The 17,165-nt window shown below is 44.6% G+C and overlaps 1 protein-coding gene across 3 annotated transcripts in view; it reads right to left on the bottom strand.

The window, feature by feature from the left end:
- Positions 1-17,165, bottom strand: part of LOC138488688 (uncharacterized) — a 1,693,320-nt gene that overhangs the window by 1,526,059 nt on the left and 150,096 nt on the right. For all 3 annotated transcript variants that reach the window (XM_069615913.1, XM_069615915.1, XM_069615914.1), the window contains one exon: positions 15,981-16,111. In XM_069615913.1, the coding sequence (XP_069472014.1) occupies positions 15,981-16,111 (131 nt within the window). The remainder of the gene's footprint in view (positions 1-15,980; positions 16,112-17,165) is intronic.

Raw genomic sequence — 17,165 nt, 5'->3', positions numbered from 1 at the left:
AGGTGACCAAGTGCTAAGGGAGGCAAAGGTGGGTGACCTCCAAGAGGTGTCTGTGGTAGGGGACGTGGCCAGGATGAGCAGGGTGGCCAAGGTGGCAGTGGTGGCCAACGTGGGCAGGGTGGCCCAAGAGGCCAGTGTGTGGAGGACCAATCAGGGACACCTATGCCCCCCCAATGGGTCAGGGAGATTTAGTCGACACCATCCGAGCTCAGGCCCCGTTAACCCAGCCCAGATTGGTCACAGAACTGGCACGGGATGACTCACAGGCTGACTTTCGTGTCACAAAGTCAAAGCCACGTGTGGCAGTGAAAGTTGCTGTCACCAGGCCACGTGGATCTGGGGCAGCAATGTCATCTGCTGCCCCAAGTAGCCAGGGTGAGGAGGCTGTAGGGGCAGCTGCAGCTCAATCCACCCCGGCTCTGAGTCACCCAGCCGGGACAGTGTTGGTCCCAGACCATCACACCAAGGCAGTTGTGCTGCTTGGTCCTGGCAACAGCAGCCAGCAGCCAATGCATGCAGTGAGACCTTTGGTCATCGTTCCATTGCCTGCTTCCACTGCCGAGTCCACCTGCGCTTCAGCCCCTACCGACCAGAGCGGCATAAGCCACTCAGAGTCCGCACCACCTCTCAAGAGGATGTAGTGTGCTCTTGCGGAACAGGCTGGGACCCCAGACACGGCTCCCCCCTCCGGCACGTCAAGGAAGCAGAGTTTCAATGATGTGGAACTAGACGCACTTGTGGGTTACGTGTCGGCCCATGGCCGCGGCATGCTGGCGACTGCAGGGTGCAAGACTACGACTGCTCAACATAGGGCCCACTGGCAGTGCATCGCGAACCAGATTAGTTCGCTTGAATTTGTGAAGCGCAAAGCTGATGATTAGTCAAAGCGGTGGAATGACCTTAAACGCCGAGCAAAAAACAAGCTGGCTTCCAATTATGCCTCTACTCTGGTGACTGGCAGCGGGTCTCCACCAGAGGAGGATGAACTTAGAACATGAGGCAATCGCTGGAGGGTTCATCGCAGAAGATCAGATCCAAGGCGTGGGAGACCTACCAGATCTTGATGAAATGTCCGGTGAGTAGCCATGCGTGTGTGTGTGTGCAAACCATGTGTATGTTGCTTGGGTGATGTGTTCCGATTGAGTGCCAGGTCAGGCTGTGTAGTCATGACTGCTATAGGTCACCCATGTGGTGCCTCCAAACCATCCCCCGCCCTTGGGTTTGGGTTTCACAGTATCCCTACTGACCGCAGTAAACACTTTGCACCTGATGACTGCACTTGCCCTTCCACTGGCATCATGCCACAACATTGTTAAAACTGTTTTTCATTTCATTCTGCCTGATTGATGGAATCATTTGCATGATAAAAACACATTTTTGGGCTGTTCTGCCCCAAATTCACCATACTTCAGACATAGATTTCACCCCACAATGCCCCACATTTGGTAACTTTTTATGGGAATGATTTCATCAATCAGGCTGATTGACTTTTGTGCACATACACATGCACTGCACATGATCACTTCGGAACCCTGTTTGAATGTTCAACATGACAATTGACTTGTGTCATGTCCAAGTGACCTACCATTGATGTATCCATGTGCCTATCATCATTGTATTAGTAAACACTGCTTTGTTGCAGTGTGTCACACGTGTGTTTTGTCACACTCTTTTGCATGTTCTATTTCATGATGTGCGTCTCACATGGATGGGGGACAGTACTCATTTACTACCATTTGGGTGTCCTTGTCAATTCTGCCATGACTATGCTACATGCCATCTGTGTGCTGGCATGTGTCATGTTTGTGGATTGTCCATGCCACTCACAGGTTAATGTGTGATGCAGGTGCTATGCAGCATGCAGCACATGTGTTGCTTTTCCATTTTGGAGTCCTCAGTGTCTGCTTTTAGGGTCCCCTTCCACTTCATTGCTAGTGCATGCATGCCAGAGTTAGTGTCATGTGTGACATGTGTCATTGATGTATTTGATGTGTAGATTGTGATGCCTATGTATGTTGGCTATGCTGTTCATACCTGTCTTCATTACTTTTGTTTTATTTTTGTGCAGGTGATGAGGCACTAGATGCTGTGCAGGAGGAGGAGATGGCGCAGGGGCAGGAGTACTCAGAGCCCCAACCAGGCACCAGTGGAGGACGTGGGGTGGTGGTGCAGGAAAATTCATTAGTCCTACAGACCATTCTGTCCACAGGTGTCTCTGGGTACACCTCTGATGACCTCTATGCCTCAGGTGCTGAATCAGACATGGAGACAAATGTCCCGTTGCAGGTGAGTGTTTCTGGCAGGGATGCTGTTCTGTCCAATGCACCTGCACTGGGGGTAGACCCCTCAATGGGCCATTCAGTGTTGGAATGTCCACCTGTGGCAGTTACGGATGCAGGGTCACACTCACTATATTTGCTCCTGTTCCTGGGCCAGCAGATCAAAGGAGGAATGCAGTCCTGCAACCTCAGGCAGTGCCAGCACATCACCTTGGCCCAAACAGGTGTGGTGTCCACCAACGCGGTGGCCGTGCACCACCAGGCAATACTGTGTGGGAGAACACCATGTATATTATTGCAGCACAACAGGGGGCATCATCTGAGATGATGGCTCAGGCCTTGGATAGGGTGGCCTCTTCCGATATCCCCCCAAAAAGGATGGTTGAGCTCCAACAGCAGGCAACAGAGTCCACGTGCTGCTCACACAGGGAGGACATGTTGGCGTTCCAACAGGGACCGATGGGCTGAATTGGAGACTCTGCACAAAGCCATATCTGCAGAGTCACAGGCCCACAGGCTGCCCTGAGGTTAGAACACAGGTCCATCAGAGATACTCTGGGTGCACTTGAGGTGTCCCAGAGTACAATGTCAGAACAGCAGCTGGAGCAGCTAACACGCACAATCTCAACTGAGCTCCAGGCAACCCGTGAGGCCTTGCAGGTCGAAGTCCGTGCTACCCGTGAGATGCTGGATGGGGATCTCCGGACCATCATCCTGCAGAACCAAACCTTTCAGACCTGCATGCTTGCTGCCATGGAGGAGCATGCCAGGGCTTTGCGTGGTCTGCCTCCCATACCACGCACACCTTCTAATGTACCACCAGAGGGTGATGACAGCGACGGCAGTTCTCCCACCATCGGGTAGCCGTGCAGGCCATGAGCCCATGGAGGTTTTTTTTATTTTTTCTCAACATCCATGCATGTGGGTGTTGGGGTGCACCCTGTACCTCCTCCCTCCTGGGTGGTCCCCCCCTGGTCAACCCCTGGCCATGTTTTAATTTTTATTTGTATTTTTCATTTTTCACTATTCTATTTCATTTTTAATTTTTTTTTCATTTTTATTTTATTTTTTATTTTTCATATTTGCATTTGATTTTTTAATTTTCATTTTTGAGTTTATTTTTTCATTTTCTTTTCATATTTCATTTGATGTTCATTTGATTTTTTCTTTTTTCATTTACATTTTTTCATTTGAGTTAGAATTTTTCATTTACATTTTTCTTTTTCGTTTTTTATTTTTCCTTTCCTTTTTTGTTCATGACTTTATTTTCAGATTGTACATTCATGTTACAGTGTGTTGCTTTGTGTGGCTCCCGTAGGATGTTCCAGATGAGCCCATGCAGGCATGTCCTGTGTTTGTGTTTGAAACTTGGGGTCCTGACACATATGCCATTCCTGCTTCCCCGTTCCATGGGCTCGCAAGGGTGTCACCGTGTAACAGTAACTTACATAGAGGCATTGGGCTTCCATAAGTTGTGTGGGCAGTCTGTAGTCCAAACTGTGTATACACCCCTAGTGAGGATTGCTGATGATTTCTCCACTGCATGGTTGATTTGTACATTGTATTCCATACTGCCCATTATGCATATGTGCATGTAGCTTCTTCATGTCTTAACTTGCCTGTCTCCATTGCAGATGCAGTTCATGTTGTATGCAGTACACTGCCACATTTACATACCAGCAACACACTGGAGATGGAAGGGGTCGATGTGCTGCCTTTGTCAGGTTGTGTCGTCACTTGCACAATTATGATTGCTTACTGTCATAGGTTGCCACTGTTGGGTCCTGTATTAATGTTTTGTCTTGCTGGTAAGTATTTGCTCATGTGTGCTGTTTATTTTTCATTGGTGAGAGGGAATTGTCTCTGGCCTGTTTCCATTTGGGACGGTACACTTTGTGACACTTGTGCCATGTGTTTTGCATTAATTTGGTTGCTTTGACATTGCATCCCATGCCATGGTGTGTTGGGCAGCTGAGATGGGGTTTGGGAGGGGTTGGGTGATATACCACTATTTGGGTGTACTATTTTGCAAGGGGGTAGTCCTTCATGCTGCATGAATGTGTGCTTTTTACTGACACAGCATTGGGTCTGTTTAAGTAGCTAGGGATGCACACAATGTAGCACTTCCAGGAAAACAATCTCAGGGTGGTATTGTTGTGACAGTTGACTGTCCCTTTTGTCATCATCATCAATTGTCAGCTGCTATGTGCCAGGCCTGTGTGCACTCCGCAGGGGTGGGATATTAGGTTAAAAAATTTACGACAAGCTGGGTACGGGCTGCCTCACCACGTGCCCTTTCCCCTCCCATGCGCAGCGGCCATGCATGAGGTTGGGGATGTGGGGGCACCACCATGTCCACCAGCACGCCCCGCCGGGTTGCAACGTTGTGCAGGACACATGCTGCCACTATGATCCTGCATCCTACTGTGGGTGCATATAGCAGCTGGCCACCAGAGCGGTCAAGGGAGTGAAAACGTGACTTAAGCACTCCGAATGTGCGCTCCACTATACCCCGGGTTGCAATATGGGCTGTGTTGTATCTTACCTGGGGTGGTGTGGTGGGGTTCCGTATTGGCGTCATCATGTAGGTGCTCAGAGGGTAGGCACTGTCCCCTGGGGATGTGTTAATGGTTTTCGTTAGTTGGGTTTCGCTATTTGTCAGTGTCTGGCATGCATGAACGTGCAGAGGCATTTCTACTCACCAATGAGCCATGTGTCGCCATGCCTCTCAGCTTCCAGGTCTTGGTTTAGGGGTGACATTCTGAATATAAAACTATCATGACTGGACCCCGGATAGTTGGCATATACAGAGGTGATGATTCCCTTAGCATCACATACAACCTGCACGTTGATGGAATGCCAGTGCTTGCGGTTTTGATAGATGTGCTCAGTTGCCCTAGGAGGACGTAGAGCCACATGGGTGCAATCAATGGCACCTAGCACTTTGGGGAAGTGTGCCACCCCGTAAAAGTCCTGGACCACGGCCTGCCTTTCTGCGGGTGTTCTGGGCATGTATATGTGCCCTCGGACTGAGGGGCGTGCAGTCATGATCACCAATACCTGGTGTAGGCAGCGTGACTGCGTGGCCTGTGAGCCGCCCCCAACTATGGCACTTGTCCGCTGAAATGACCCAGTAGCCAAGAAATGCAGTACATTGAGCCCCTTTTCCAAGGGGCTCAGTGCTTGGGAGCACAGGGTGGGTGATGTGAGGTCATCCTCCCACTCAACAACCAGTTCTAGGATGATTTGGGGTGGAAACCTGTACCTCCCATAGACCTGGTCATCAGGCATCCCAAAAAGGCTGGTCCTGGGTAAAAGAATGCGGGGCCTGGCTATCCTCATCCTCCTGCGGTGTCCCACGACCACTGCTGCAAGGAACGGTATATTCATCGTGGCGTATGAGCTTCTTTGTTGTTTGCGCGCACTTTTATGCTGCGCGGGCCGCTTACGCCTGCTTCCTGCTGGTGTACGTGTTTCCGGATTAGCGTGTCTTTTGTGGCGCGCGGGTTCCCCCTGTTCGATTCCATGAATATGTGTTGTTAGCGCGCGTGTGGGCGTTGCGAGGATTTGGCAGCGGTACTTCCCCCGTAACGCCCACATTTTCACGTGTTGTTCCCCATTTCACGTGTTCCGCCCCCTTTTTAGGTGTGTGCGCTGCCCTGTGTGTGCCTTCAGTGGCCGTCTCGCGCACAGCCTTTGGGATGTTGCAATGACGTGTGCGCCACACGCCGATTCAGTGCACATCTCAGGTAAGCCACGCACAGCATATTCCATGAGTCGACAAACGGCTGCATGCGCGGCTTTAGCACGCGTGCACTGCGATTTTCACGCTTGCACTCCCCTTTTCAGTGCACATTTATTCCATGAATTACCCTGAAAATATTTGCAGTTACCACATCTTGCACTGTCCATGAAGCTGTTCTGCTTCATGACAGAGAGCAGAATTCTCATCCCTGCCTTTATTGGTCATTGCTTGTAATTCAGTGGTCTGTGTCTGATATATCTAAATGTAATCTAAATATCTCCTGTTCCATAGCATGGAATTCTTTATCTTTCTTCCTGTTATTTTCTCTAAGGGTTTGAATTTCGGAAACTGCAACATCTTTATCTTGCCTTATATCATCCAATATTGTTTTTAAATGGGTTAGTTCTTGCTCACTCATTAAGTTGTTTCTCTCTATGAGCCAATTGAGCAGAGAGATTGCAACATTTGGCTTGCTGTTCCGTGTCTTGCTCTCTGTGTTTTAATTCTGCTTTCAATTGATGGATCACATTCATTGTCCAAACTGCACTGTAATTTGCTAATGACCTCATTGTCTTTCCCTTACATCTTTATGGATCTGTGTAGCAGAAACCAAAGTTTTGCACACAATCTGATGATGCAATTCTTCTCCTCCATGCATTCTGGCACTCTGTACAGTCTATGGAAACACACCTGCACAATACTTCCTTCATAAAAAAAATACCTTAAAAAGCCTCTTTTTGCACTACTGTGCTAATCCTACTTTTCCATGTTGTCAAATTTTCAGATGACCAGTTTGCATGAGCATAAAGCTTTGCCTCAAGGTAATCTGATAATTCAGAAAATTCAGCATGAATCTGGGGCATGGCGGTACTATTGCCAATAATACTAACTGTAACAGGAATCAAGTTAGCACACAACACTGCACTACCTCACAGCTCTAATTCTGACAATGAGTGCACAATATGGTTATGCTTTAGGATGCAAGGCCACACCCAGTAATTATTTTACCACTTCCCAGCCAACGCACCAAGATGTTAGAGATTTATTTTGTTATATTTTTGTGATCTCATGGTATTTGTATGGTATAGTGGATTTTTTGTATTTTGTTAGCTCTTTGTAATATACTGTGATAAGGTTATTGGGGTATCTTTTTTTAGTGGTGAAACTAATTTCAGAACACTGCCTAATAATTATTTTACCAGGGTCACTAACGGTAGGCAACTACTGGACTTAGTACACTCTTATCTGATTGCAGAATATTATGTACAATACCACCTTATGCGCTTTTGGCTGCGTTTCAAAATACATTCATCATTTCACATCACAAAATAGTTGTACACACACACACACACGCATAGCACTTCTGAAAAACTCCACTCACAATACTCAATTTACCATATATTTTACCACATGTGGTAATGTGAATTACCGCCTGTCGTCAGATGAGTTTACCACCTGTTGGACCTCAGTGTATGTGCTAACACAATAATTCAGACACATAATGAGACCACTGAATCTAACTTGGTTTTTCCTTTTGTGGCTTTATGAAAGGTTAAAATTCAGAAAATGAACGAAGAGCTGCATTATGCTGTATTATTTATTTTACAGTAATTTATACTTGAACATGGATAAAATGTGTTTGATTGGAGAGCTTGCACACATTAAATAGCTTTACTAGTAATAAGCTTCGACTACACATTTGTTGCTGGCTGGCTACTGCACAGTCATCTGTAACCTTGAATGTTTCTCTCACAATTCTTGGCAACTATGAGCCTCTATTCTTAACAACGTTTGCTTCCTAAATGGGAATCCACGTAAAATATAGATCGTAAATTGCTTTAAGAAAACAAACATATTTCTATCTCACAACAGCCTGTAAAATATGTCTTCCATACATTACAAGCTGCTTAATTACTGAATAATTACCTGGGTCAGTGGATTCTCTGACCACAAAGGTAAGGATAGCCCTTCACTGGTCAGCTGGCGATATTCCCCTTTATCCATCTACTGGATAGGAGAGGACAGGAGAATTCTCATCACATCCACTCCCCTTTCACCTGAAATCAGCCTATCTGCTCCTGAAGTCCTCCTGCTTCCTTTCCCAGTGAGTGAGTGAATGAACCAGCCTCTCTGCTGCAAACCATTTTCTAAAAACTCATGTGTCATTCAAAGAAACCTCCCCTTGAAAAACCAGCCCATTAAAAACCATGAGATTTACTTTGTGCCTTTGACCGGGATTGAAGCTGCAGCGCTGAATGAAAATTTTATGTTCATCCAATGCTATTTCCTCCTTCCTTCCAAATGAACAACAGAGCCAGTTTATATAAATAAACTTGCACCTAATCCCGGTCACATATTCACTGCAAAACAAATCTAATTCCACATTCCCTACACTTCCAGCACTCATTGCACTCATTAACAATGGACTAAATTGCATTGAATATTAGTAAGGGAATAGGTTATTGGGTCTGGGGATGTTAGTAGGATATATATGTTATCTTTCATTCCATTTAGTCCATAACTGGTGCGGTGCGAATAATAAACACCTGCTGTGCAAGGTCAAATTCAAATTAGCTGCCATGTGCTTTATGCGTTGCACAGCTTCAGCCTCAGAGATGAGTCTCACACCCTTGGCCCTAGTTAAAATTCAACCTTTGCTAAAAAGTGGATGATGACATGTGGAGCTCCCCTTGTTGAAATTCAGAACAGGGAAAAGTATTTCCCTATTACATTTCCCTACACACCCTCCTTTTTTCTGCTAGGACACAACCAAAATCACTGCAGGAAAAACATTTAGGTTCTTAAATACATGTGCTTCTCCTGGCTTCAACAAGCAAAGCTGGACATGTACTTGCGACCTCAGCACTAGCTTAAGTCTCTTTCTGCCCATAAACAGGAAGTTGAAGAATATGTCTGGGCATTTGCCAAGAAGCGTTGGCAGATGCGGAAGAACAAGCTTCCACAGACATATTGGATTCCAAGAAGTGCCCCAAGAAGCAAACATGCTTGGGCACTTGGGGCACTTCTTAGTGCTGAGGTCGCAAGTAAATGTCCTGCTCTGCTTTAGCTACAAGAGGAAACAATGTATATCACAACAGGGAGTCCTTGGGTATGGGTGGACCTTATTTTTCCCCTGCCAATTTTATCCACATGTCCTAGCCAGCTAAAATATCCCATTACTATTTACTTCCAGTACATATTATTGTGGCAGTACGATCCCTTTGAGAAAAGACTGCTTCAGTGCTATGGGAGTTAAACCAAAAGGGCATTGAAAGACCCAATAAGAAGAATGTGTGATAGTCCTACAACATGGGATACTGGAACTACTGTATTTTAAATAACATTGAACCCTGTGTGTGAGAGAAACTATGTAGGGAAGGAAATATAAGGACTTACATTCCTTCTTATGTAAAGTAATTGTACGCTCAGAAATCAAAGGCCCATTACCTTTCTTTTATGGGGCTCACTCAGTGGACATGCTCTGGGATAAGGAACACATTTCATTTTTCTCCAGTGCTCACTTGGCAAGCCTGTTTATGTGTCAGAGAGAATTTTATTTTTCTCCAGCACTTACTGAGAGAGCTTACGCTTACATCAGGAACACATTTAAATTCCTTGTGGCAGTCACTTCATGAGCTGTTCTACAGAAAAACACAGCATTCATTTTCTGCCAGCTCTTGGTCAACTCTACTGCACATCAAACCTTCAAAGAATGTCACATAGCCTGTCCAAATCAACAAGGTATTACAGAAAAAACTATGAGTGCCAGGGGACCACCATTGGAGAAGCTGGTATCACTACATATTATCCCCACCAAAAATATCGCCATATATATGGTCGTCTGGAATGGCCATAGGCGATATTTTTTGGGGGGATAATTTTTGGGGTTCTTGGGAGCGGGGTTTGCAGGGGTGACCCCCGCTCCTTTAAAAATAATGCAGGGATTACGAGGGTGTCCTCCACAGGTTCCATGCCTTAATATCGCCGTAAAAATATGGCGATATTTTTGTATGGCGATATTTTTGCGGGGATATTAACACATGGAACCGAGAAACTTACATTGAAAATGGCGGCCAATTGCTTTAAAGACTCAAAATTCACACAGGTTCCTCAATCTGGACAGACATGGTGGGTATTTGCAGTAGGAGCCCGAGGGAACAGGTGTTTGGAGGTGGTTGGTGAAAGCAGGAGTGTGGAGGTGGTTGGAAGAAGGAGCTTTGAGATGGCTGAAGCAAGCTGGCGTTTGGGATGGTTGGAGAAAGTAAGAAGTGTCTTAAAGGAGTTGGATGCGAGAGGGAGAGAAAAGACACTAGGAGGTTGAGAATAATCTAGATGACGTTGACCACAGGAGGAGGTCCGGAAATATCTTGGGGAGTTTGGTGAAAAGTATCAGAAGGAGTTTAGAAACCATTAGGAGGTTGACAAACGTTAACAGGAGGATGTTAGCGAAAGTTAGCAGGATGAGGTTGGGGGACATTTAGGGTCTGATTGGTGGAAGTGTTTTATAATGGCGCAATCCCATTGGAAAAAGTTCCATGAATCAGGCCCTTAAACTATCCGTAAAATTGAGGTAAATATCTCCAAGGTTTGAGGTCTTATCCAGTTAAACCAGGAAGGCTTGTGTGGGCACTAGGCAAGAGCTACTGTTCTTAATTGGTCAATTCCATGTTGGAAGGTGCTATGAGCATGAGGTGTGGAGGTGAAGAGGAGCAACACAAGATCAGGACAAGTGGGGTGGTGCAGAGGATGGGAAACAGGACCCTGAGGGAGAGAGATGGCAGAGGCCCTCGAGAGAAATCCTTGAGAAAAAAGAAGAAGAAGAGAAAGAAGATGAAGAAGAGAAAGAAGAAGAGAAAGAAAAAGAAAAAAGAAGAAGAGGGAAAAAAAGAAGAAGAGGAAGAAGAGGAAAAAGAAAAAGAGGAAAAAGAGGAAAAAGAAAAAGAGGAAAAAGGAAAAAGAAGAAAAAGAAAAAGAAGAAGAAGAAGAAGAAAGAGGCCTTAAACCTCAGACTGAGAATCCAAGTATAGAGAGATGTTGAAGAGGTCACCGAAGGGTGCAGTTGGTTTGGGAATCGAAGAGGTCTTTACAAAGTTAAGGAACAACTTAAACCTGGGACTGAGAAATGAGGAGCAAAGAGACTCACAGATCATGTATAGAGTGCAGGATCTTCTGAAACCCGAGACCCAGAAACCTGGGAATGAAAAGGCCAGTGGAATTAATTGAAGAAGAGTGAGGCAAACCCTTAAGCGTGAACTGAGTCATAAAAAGAAGCACTGAGCAGGATGGCTGCTTAGAGTGTGGGACCCCCATTTAAAGAAGGGCCTTTCATTGTTGGTGTTGTCCTAAGAAACGGGAAGGCATAGTCACTGACTATATTGTTCCTAATGTATTCGTTTGTACACCCAGAGTTACTTTCAGTTTTGGTTTCTTGGCCTGTTTTTCTTGATCCCTGTCACTTTGTATGATGTTGTCTTGAAATATTAAACCCACAACCACCAGAATGTATTGCCTACATGGTGCAATGGGGTACTGGCCAAAAAGCAAGGTACAAATGCTGCTTGTACCTCACTTACAACTCACTGGACAGGCATGACAGGCATGTACATTGTCTTCAATACTCTTTCCACAGAGGTCATAACGGGAGTCTTAATTTAACCCATGTGTCATGACAATGGGAATTTGTATCCAGTCAGTAAGTTATCTGGTGCATCTTTGCAGCACAAGCAACCTCTGCTGGGGTCCAATCTTTGACCTGGCTACCTGTTCACTGTACAACATACATTCTTCCAAGTAAATCCTAAACAGGGGGGCGGGGGGAGTCTTTGGTGCTAAAAGACTCAACTAGTTGGACTGAGGCTCTAACTCAGACATTGGACAAATTCAGGGGCACATGTATATGTCCTAGATTCCATGTGTGGCAATCAATTTATAGCTCAGGCACCATCTATACATCACATACATATCAGGTGAAGTGCAGCCAATCAAGAACAATGCATATAGGCTCTTAAAGACTAGCCTCATTTAGGGTTACTGCTATTCCCTTTCCGCCTTTCTGCTTCATTCTAGCCTAGACCTGGAGGATTATTCTAGTATCGTCATTGGCTAAAGTCAGGTCCACCATTGCCCCCATTACCTTACCTGGGAGGACCTCTCTTTCCCGGATAACAGTAATGCTCTGATCTCTTTTTCATTCAATAGTACTGGCACTAAATGATCTTCAAAACTATGATGTAAACCCCATCCGCAATTAAAAATATAAGGGTTATGCAAGTCTCAAACTGTACAACCTCCAGACTGTTTTGTGTAATCATAACATGAACTGAAGGCACTCCTCTTGATATGGTTAACACAATTACACCTGTGGGTGTGGGGGAGGTGATTCGTCTTCTTTCAAGGATCTTTGGTCAGCCTCTGACGTCTGTCATGTAATGCAAAGACTGTCACATCTCTTTTCACAAGGTTTCATCGCAAACCTTCACTTAAAAGCTCCCTGATCCCAGAACTTCTGAAATATCTCTTCTCAATCATAGCTCCTATACAGACTCCCAAAACGCACAGCTCACATGGCTTTCAAGTCCATGCTTGACAAGATCTTCTAAGGAGTCACAAAATTTCCTGGTGATTGTCAGCTCGCTGGTGCTTCACCACTAATCACTTTATGGACATTTGCAGATACAAATAATGTCCAAATCTCTAGTATTTTAAGAATCACTGAGCTCAGCAGGGTTTCACTGCTTCACATGACTGTAACAAAGCATCCTCTGATCCTGTAAATTTGACTTGGAATTCGAGACTTTCTTCATTAGTATCTCTTCTCCCTCCCTTCCCGAAACAATTATCTGAACACTGTTCCAATTGTTTTAACTTGAGCTGGTAAAGAGACCGTGTCCATTTATCTCTTATCTTTCCCAGAACATGGACACTTCTCAAATGGAATCTACAGCCTTTCATCAGAATTGTCCCTGGACCTAGTATCATAGCAACCTCGTCTGTCTCCTCTCCCCCCCTTACTGTTTTTTTCCTCCCCACACCCTCTCCAGCACTATCTGAAATGTCGTCGGGCCTAGTATGATAATCGCTTGTTTTGTTCCTCCCCTACCTTTCCGCACCCCTCTCTTTCACCTCTTGTTTTTCTCTGGCTCTACCAGAAATGTTGTCAGGCCTAGTACGGTAGTCGTCTGTTTCCATTTCCTTCCCACTCTGCCCCTCCTTTCCTTATCTATGTCTTAGCTCTTGCACTATCTGAAATGTCATCAGGCCGAGTACAATAGTTAATTTCAGATCCTTACTGTTCATGGCCTGTAAGAATGTCATTGTATTTTCCCTTGTTCCCTCCCTTGCCTTAAAGCGCTTTGAAACACATTGTGTATTGGCGCTATATAAATAAACCATCATATCATTTCATCTTCACCAGGCACACAGCCTTTCTCACCAATCTCACAATTTCCCAGGACATGGTTGATTCAAAGAGGTAATCTCCAACATTACGCCCTGACCTGGTTCAGAGACCTTCTCCAGCAGTCTCTTATCTTTTTCACTAGTTCTATTTTGTGGGCTTCTAATATTTCTTGGCAGTTCAAGAATTATTTGCACCTTTAAGTTCACAGAGCTGTCAGGTGTTTGCAAATCACTATCTGTGAACGGAAAGGCTAATAATCACTTTCATCCAAAAAGACGCACGTTTGCTTAAAACCCCAAGACACTGAAACAGTTGTACAAAATGCCCAGATGTCACTAAAAAAGAAATCTTCCTCAGAAAAAACATTAATTCATATGGTGTTCAAATCTATCCCCAATCCAGTCGAGAACCCACTGACATTCCAATTCTAATCAATAAAGAAACAGACAAATCATGTTGGAAAGTTAGGAAATAACGTAGGACAGGTTAGAAAAGGCATGACATGAGAGCAGAACATTTTTCCACCTGAAGGCTTCACAATCATCAGGCAAGTCTTTAACATCTTGTAGAAAGCAGGCAAGAGAGCTAGCTCATTTTCATCAAATTCATGAATTGCATGGAGGGAACCTGTCACGTCTACACTCAAGGACAAACAGGAACCCTGCATTCAACCTTTATCATTTGCACTGTGAAGTGCAAAAGGAAGGTGTAAAATGCTGGTGTACTCGCCTTTATGCATCCCTTTTGCACTAGGCAATGCAAATTGAGTAAATGCTGCCTGCCCATGACTGATGGCAGGCAGCATTAACAAAGGAGTCCTGTGTAACCTCCTGTTTTTTGCAGGTGTAAAAGGCAGTCGGATTCCACAGGAATCGATTGGTGTTACACCAGCATGAAAATGTCATGTAGTGTAAAACCAAGTCGTTTTAAGAGGGCGGATGGGGGCAAAAGAAGTGGAAACATAATTCCGGTCTGTGTCATTATTCAAAAACCACAAAAAAGCACTAGATAATAAATAAAGGTGATAAGACAGGTGTAACACATTTACACCTGTCTTTAACGCCTTTTTTATGTTCAAGATACTTGGACATGTATTTGATTTCCTACTTTCAGTTTGGCTTTCCTTGTGAATGTAGTCAAATGTATAGCTTAAGGTACATCAAGAGTGATAAATAAAATAGTATCGATAGTAGTATTTTATTCTGTCAACTCTGACAGGTTTGATGATTGAGCTATGTATAGGTAGCTTCTCTTTCATGCATTTCTGCTAGTATTGCCAAATGGTGAGTTGTTTGAGACAATTTAAGGTGAGGAAGCTAGAAGGGGGCGTTCAGGAGACCTTAATGTACGATCCCTCAGGAGTGAAAATAGGCTGCTTTTTAAATGAGGGGGCAGTGACTAAATAAATTGAGGATGGAGAAATTGTTACGGTCAATGAGGAAAGGTTTCAATGAAAAGCATGAGACGATTACCTGAAAACCTTAGGATAGAACGGCTGGGTCAGATACATTTTTAGGTTAAGAACAGAGGTCATCATTAGAAGATCAGGAGGAAGGAATCTGGAGTGGACCAATCAGGAAACAATGAGCTGCACAGTGAAATATAACCATTCCACAGACTATGCGGTTGAGGAACGCCAGAGGGTAAATTGAATGTTTTGACATGAAGAGAATGCAAAGTAGCCTAAGAGTGCTGTGTTTTGAGCTATACAAAAGAAATAGGATAAAAAAAGTAATCATTTTGCTGAAAGACTATGGGTTAGGAAGCTGGATATGGCCAATGATACATTTTGAGGAGAGAAGCCTAATATCACTGCCTAAAGACCTGGTGTGGGTGAAGCCAGGGGAAGTCAATATGGCAACATGGAGGTGCAGTGTGCTAGATGGCAGAAATCATGATTTAGGGAGCAGAAGTGATCAAATTAGCCCTTTTTAATGTGAGCAAAAAGAGATGTTAATTGGGGCAATATGGCCTATGGAGTACATTCAGGTGACGAAGCTGAAGAGGGTCAATGTTGAGATTTTGAGCTGAGGAGCATAAACTGGCAAAGGGAAGACTGAGTTATTTATGCTGAAGAGGGCAAAGCGAAAAACATGATGAAGAATTATAAATGGTTGCTGCTGATCTTTGAGGTAGGGAATCTGAAGAGCGGGAAAGAGGAACCATTCAGAAGAGTAGTTTTACATGACTACCGTTAAGGGGTTGAGGGAGTAGCATGAAGGTTGCCAATAGGGTGTGCAGCCATATTGGAGACCAAAGTTTGGAGAGCTAGGTGGTTGGTCATGACTAGGGTCTCATCATCACTACTCATTAATGTATTTCATATTTGGAAGTGTTTTGCATGGCACGTAAATGGCAAACCTTCAGAGAGCCTTTGATCTTGACAGTGCTTCATCAAATATACACCAAATGAATACTGACCAAAGCCATCATCATCTCGTGGCTCATTCAGTGACATGGTGACACTGAATGAGCCACATTCTCACTCCCATGCCTATTGAACACTGATATTTCCCAAAGGGGGTGCTGTCACTCTCCATGTTGCCGTGGAGGTTACCTTAGAGAACTGCTGTCGAGCAGGTCCAAGCATTTGGCAATTACTTTGACATTGTAGATTCCGCTCTTCATCCCGAAGGAGAAATGCAGTGGTGCAGTGAAATAGCCCATGTCCAGCAGCCTGTGAAGGTCCTGAAGAAGAAAGTATGGAGAGGTAATGCATTGATCAGTGGTAATGGCCAACTCCCCAACCACACCAATTAAGAATCATCTAAAACCTCCTCCACCTGATCGCCAAGTCAAATTGAGACAGTAGGCATCTGTGCAAGATGCTCCCAAATGCAACCCCAAAATGAGACCTTTGTTCCTCCACTACAAGTATAACCAAATCAGTTAAACGCTGACCCTCCGGTCTGGGATGCAGATTTCTCCATCTGGGCCCAGAAGCATGGAACCCACGCAACCAAGATTTAAGAGAGCATTGTGGCCAACACCACCGTTACATATTTTATAAAAATGTTACAGCTAGTGAGTAAAAGGCTCACGTGCTATGCTAACTGCTATGTTATCGCTGTTACACATGTCGCACAATTTGTTCACACACACACACACACACACACACACACACACACACACACTTGGCTTGATTGAGCAGTGCTATCCATTTTATAAATGTATATAGTTGGATGTACGACTCATTATTGCTGTGGTGTGGTACTTGTGCGTACTCGCTTTTAACAGCAACATTCTGTTGGCAAGTTAGCATTCATTTTACGTTCATTTGAAACACTTGGCAAATATAATTCAAGATGTGCCAAGGGCCTGTCAGAGGTCTAGTCATTTTCAACATCACACAATACAAAAGAAACGTAGTTGTGGTGAGCAATTGAAGCCAGCCAGTTCTTTCAATAAGGACAAACAACCTTGAAAAAAGAAAACACTTGCAACATTTCTCACTTTCTCATAGACAGTAATGAGACTATAATGTCCAATGAGCAGACAGAAAATGCTGTTGCACATTTAACATTTCACAATTCTAATTACTATGCTTAACATGAAATGACGCCCTATGTTTCGCATTGCACGATTGCAAGAAAGAGATCTGACCGGCCGTGTGACTCAGGGTGCTCTCTTAGAAAAGACTTAAGCATCACTGAAGAATAGACCTGACCGACACACTTCTCACGGTGCGGGGAGAGAGGCTTGATAAGAAGCTCTGACAGTCAGAAGAGAAAGTCAGCATAGG

The sequence above is a fragment of the Ambystoma mexicanum genome, chromosome 9 (assembly GCF_040938575.1).
Source record: "Ambystoma mexicanum isolate Mex_15411 chromosome 9, UKY_AmexF1_1, whole genome shotgun sequence".
NCBI classification, from domain to species: domain Eukaryota; kingdom Metazoa; phylum Chordata; class Amphibia; order Caudata; family Ambystomatidae; genus Ambystoma; species Ambystoma mexicanum.
This window is presented reverse-complemented; position numbering and strand designations above follow the sequence as displayed.